This window comes from Protobothrops mucrosquamatus, unplaced genomic scaffold (assembly GCF_001527695.2).
Source record: "Protobothrops mucrosquamatus isolate PMUCROS unplaced genomic scaffold, P.Mucros_1.0 scaffold_282, whole genome shotgun sequence".
NCBI classification, from domain to species: domain Eukaryota; kingdom Metazoa; phylum Chordata; class Lepidosauria; order Squamata; family Viperidae; genus Protobothrops; species Protobothrops mucrosquamatus.
The window spans coordinates 52,141-54,639 of NW_015386358.1; the positions used below are offsets into that span (position 1 = coordinate 52,141).

General features: G+C 50.7%; 1 protein-coding gene across 1 annotated transcript in view; it reads left to right on the forward strand.

The window, feature by feature from the left end:
• Positions 1-1,723: 1,723 nt before the first annotated feature.
• Positions 1,724-2,499, forward strand: part of LOC107302704 (transmembrane serine protease 12) — a 13,591-nt gene continuing 12,815 nt past the window's right edge. Inside the window, exon 1 of the mRNA XM_015831844.1 lies at positions 1,724-1,823. Within this exon, the coding sequence (XP_015687330.1) occupies positions 1,724-1,823 (100 nt within the window). The remainder of the gene's footprint in view (positions 1,824-2,499) is intronic.

Consider the following 2,499-nt stretch of genomic DNA (forward strand, 5'->3'; position numbering starts at 1 on the left):
CTTTCTCTTTCAACTAGAGAAAATTTCATGAAAACCTGGACTTGATCTAATAAAACTGCTGATTCACAGGGGTTACATTCCATTCGTGTAAAGTGGAAATACTTTGAAAAGGTTAACTATACTATTTAGGTAAATGAAGTTAAAATATACACAGATAATATAACACAAAACCCAAGAAATACTTCTTTGGGTCTAGGACAGTGGTGGCGAACCTATGGCACGGGTGCCAAAGGCGGCACACACACCGTCGCCCCAGTCCTAGGCCTTCAGCAGGGTTTTATAAAACCTTTTCGCTTTAGGCCTCCACCGCCATGTGCAAAAAAAAAAGGTTCAATTTCAACGTCTCCCGGGAAAAAAAAGATCTTACAAAGTTGTAATTGATTGATTGAACTTTTTAGTCCCATCCAGTCTGCCTTACCACTGTGGCCACGCCCACCCAATGGGCCAGACCCACCCAGCACTCTACTATGCATAAGTGGATTTGGGGTTGCAGTTTGGGCACTCAATCTCTAAAAGGTTTGCCATCACTGGTCTAGGACAGGGCTTTTCAACCAGTGGTACGGGTACCACCTGTGGTACATTGGCACCTGGCAGGTGGTACGCAACCATCCTAGAAAAGTGGTAGCGGGGAGGGGAATGAGCTGAACTGGTGGCAGCACCGCACAAGCCTGAGCGAGAGATGGCTGGAGCTGCAGGGCTGTCAGGGCTCAGCGGAAGCACCAGGATCAGCGTCAGGCTCCAGCTGGAGCTCAGCGCTGATCCTGGTGCTTCTGCTGAGCCCTGAAGAAGCACCAATCAGCTGGAATGTTGCAGCATCTCCAGGGTCTTGTGATTTACATTCAGATGCTTGGCAACTGATTCATATGTATGACGGTCACAGTGTCCCGGGGTTATGTGAAGTGACCAAAACCTGCTGCAACCACCCAGCAGACGGGGGGAATAAAAACCAAACACCCCACCACTCCATCCCCGCTGGCAATCCTCAACAGAAATGCTCACAACAATGAAAATCTCGGACAGGAGGAAGAGCGCGGCCGGGCGGGCAGGCAGGTGTCTTGCTCGGCTGTGGCTTGGGGGCCACTTTTTTCAGTGCCATTGTAACTTCAAACAGTCACTAAGCGAACTGTTGTAAGTCGAGGACTACCTGCACTTTATCACTTTTTCCTTTTTTTTTTTTGGGTCATCAAGTTTTTGACACCTTGCTAGGCGACTGGTGGTACTGGATATTGCCATATCCTAAAAGTGGTAGAATGGGTGAAAAGGTTGAAAAGCCCTGCTCTAGGATATATTCAGTAAACTCCAGAATACATAAGGAAGCTGTTCCCACCACAAACCATAATGGATCTCACAGGGGCAGCCTCAAAAATGCTTCAAGATCTAAGGCTGCGCTCCCCATTACTTTGAAAGGTAGCCAGCTGGAATCTGCCTGTCAGAATCAGAATAGCTAAAGGGTCCGTTATGGTAGCGAAGAGGGCCTTCACACACACACACACACACACACCCCACCCCGATTCAGCCAGCGGTTATTTCAATCGGGCGGTTCGGTGACCGGTTGAAGGCAAAACGTCGCCTTCCCCCTCGATTTGCACCAGGGAACCGCCTTGGCGAGGGACGCCCCGCGAGGCTGACGAGAAAAACCGTCGCTCGCGCGCCCTGTCACCTGACCCTTGCCTGAGGGAGAAGGCGTGCTAAGTCGGCTGCCATTTTGCTTCGTGGACGGACGATGAGCCGCAACTTTGCCGCCGCCTTTTCCTTTTGGGCTTTGCTTGTGCTGTTCAGGGAAGTCGCGCCCAAAGCCCTGTCCTCCCTGAATCTTACCGACGGTGAGCTTGGCCTCGCTCCCTCCTCGCAGGGCGTCGAGCTCGGCCCTTGATCGCCATCGTGCTGCTTCGGACGGGGTAGCCTAACAGATCGAGCTTGAGGGGAAAAGCCGTCAGCGGAGCGCGCGGGAATCCTTCGCCGAGGGAACGCGAGGGCCCGAAAAGGAGGCGTCCGCCGAGCTACCCTGCTGCCATTTATGCAACAGTGGTGGCTGTCGAAAGGCCCATCACGATTGCATAAATGGGGGCGCCGCAGGCGTTTGCTCTCGGGAGGAAAAGTAATTGGGGGCTACTACAATTTTGTCTGTGCAAAGTTGTGTTCTGACAGTACGAGGGTTTCGTTCCCTACGACCTTTGTCGATGTTACCGCAACTAAATTGTGGGCGTGTGATTCTCTCCCTCTTCTTTACTTTTGAAATGAGCGAAGGAAATACAGTTTACCCCGGGCGTGGCTGCTGCCGTTTTCTGGACTCCCCGTAACCCCTGAATTTCTGTGCTGGGATCTGTTCGAAAATAAATAGTTATATTTTACCTGTTCCCAGCTCTTGGGGAAATGTCTATAATTACCACCGCAATTGGAATGGGAAGCACAGAAGTTAGGATATAAAGGAATTAAAGTTTCGGGACCAATGGGTAGTAACAGAAGAAAGAAAGCTGAGGCCAAGCTTATTTGTAATTT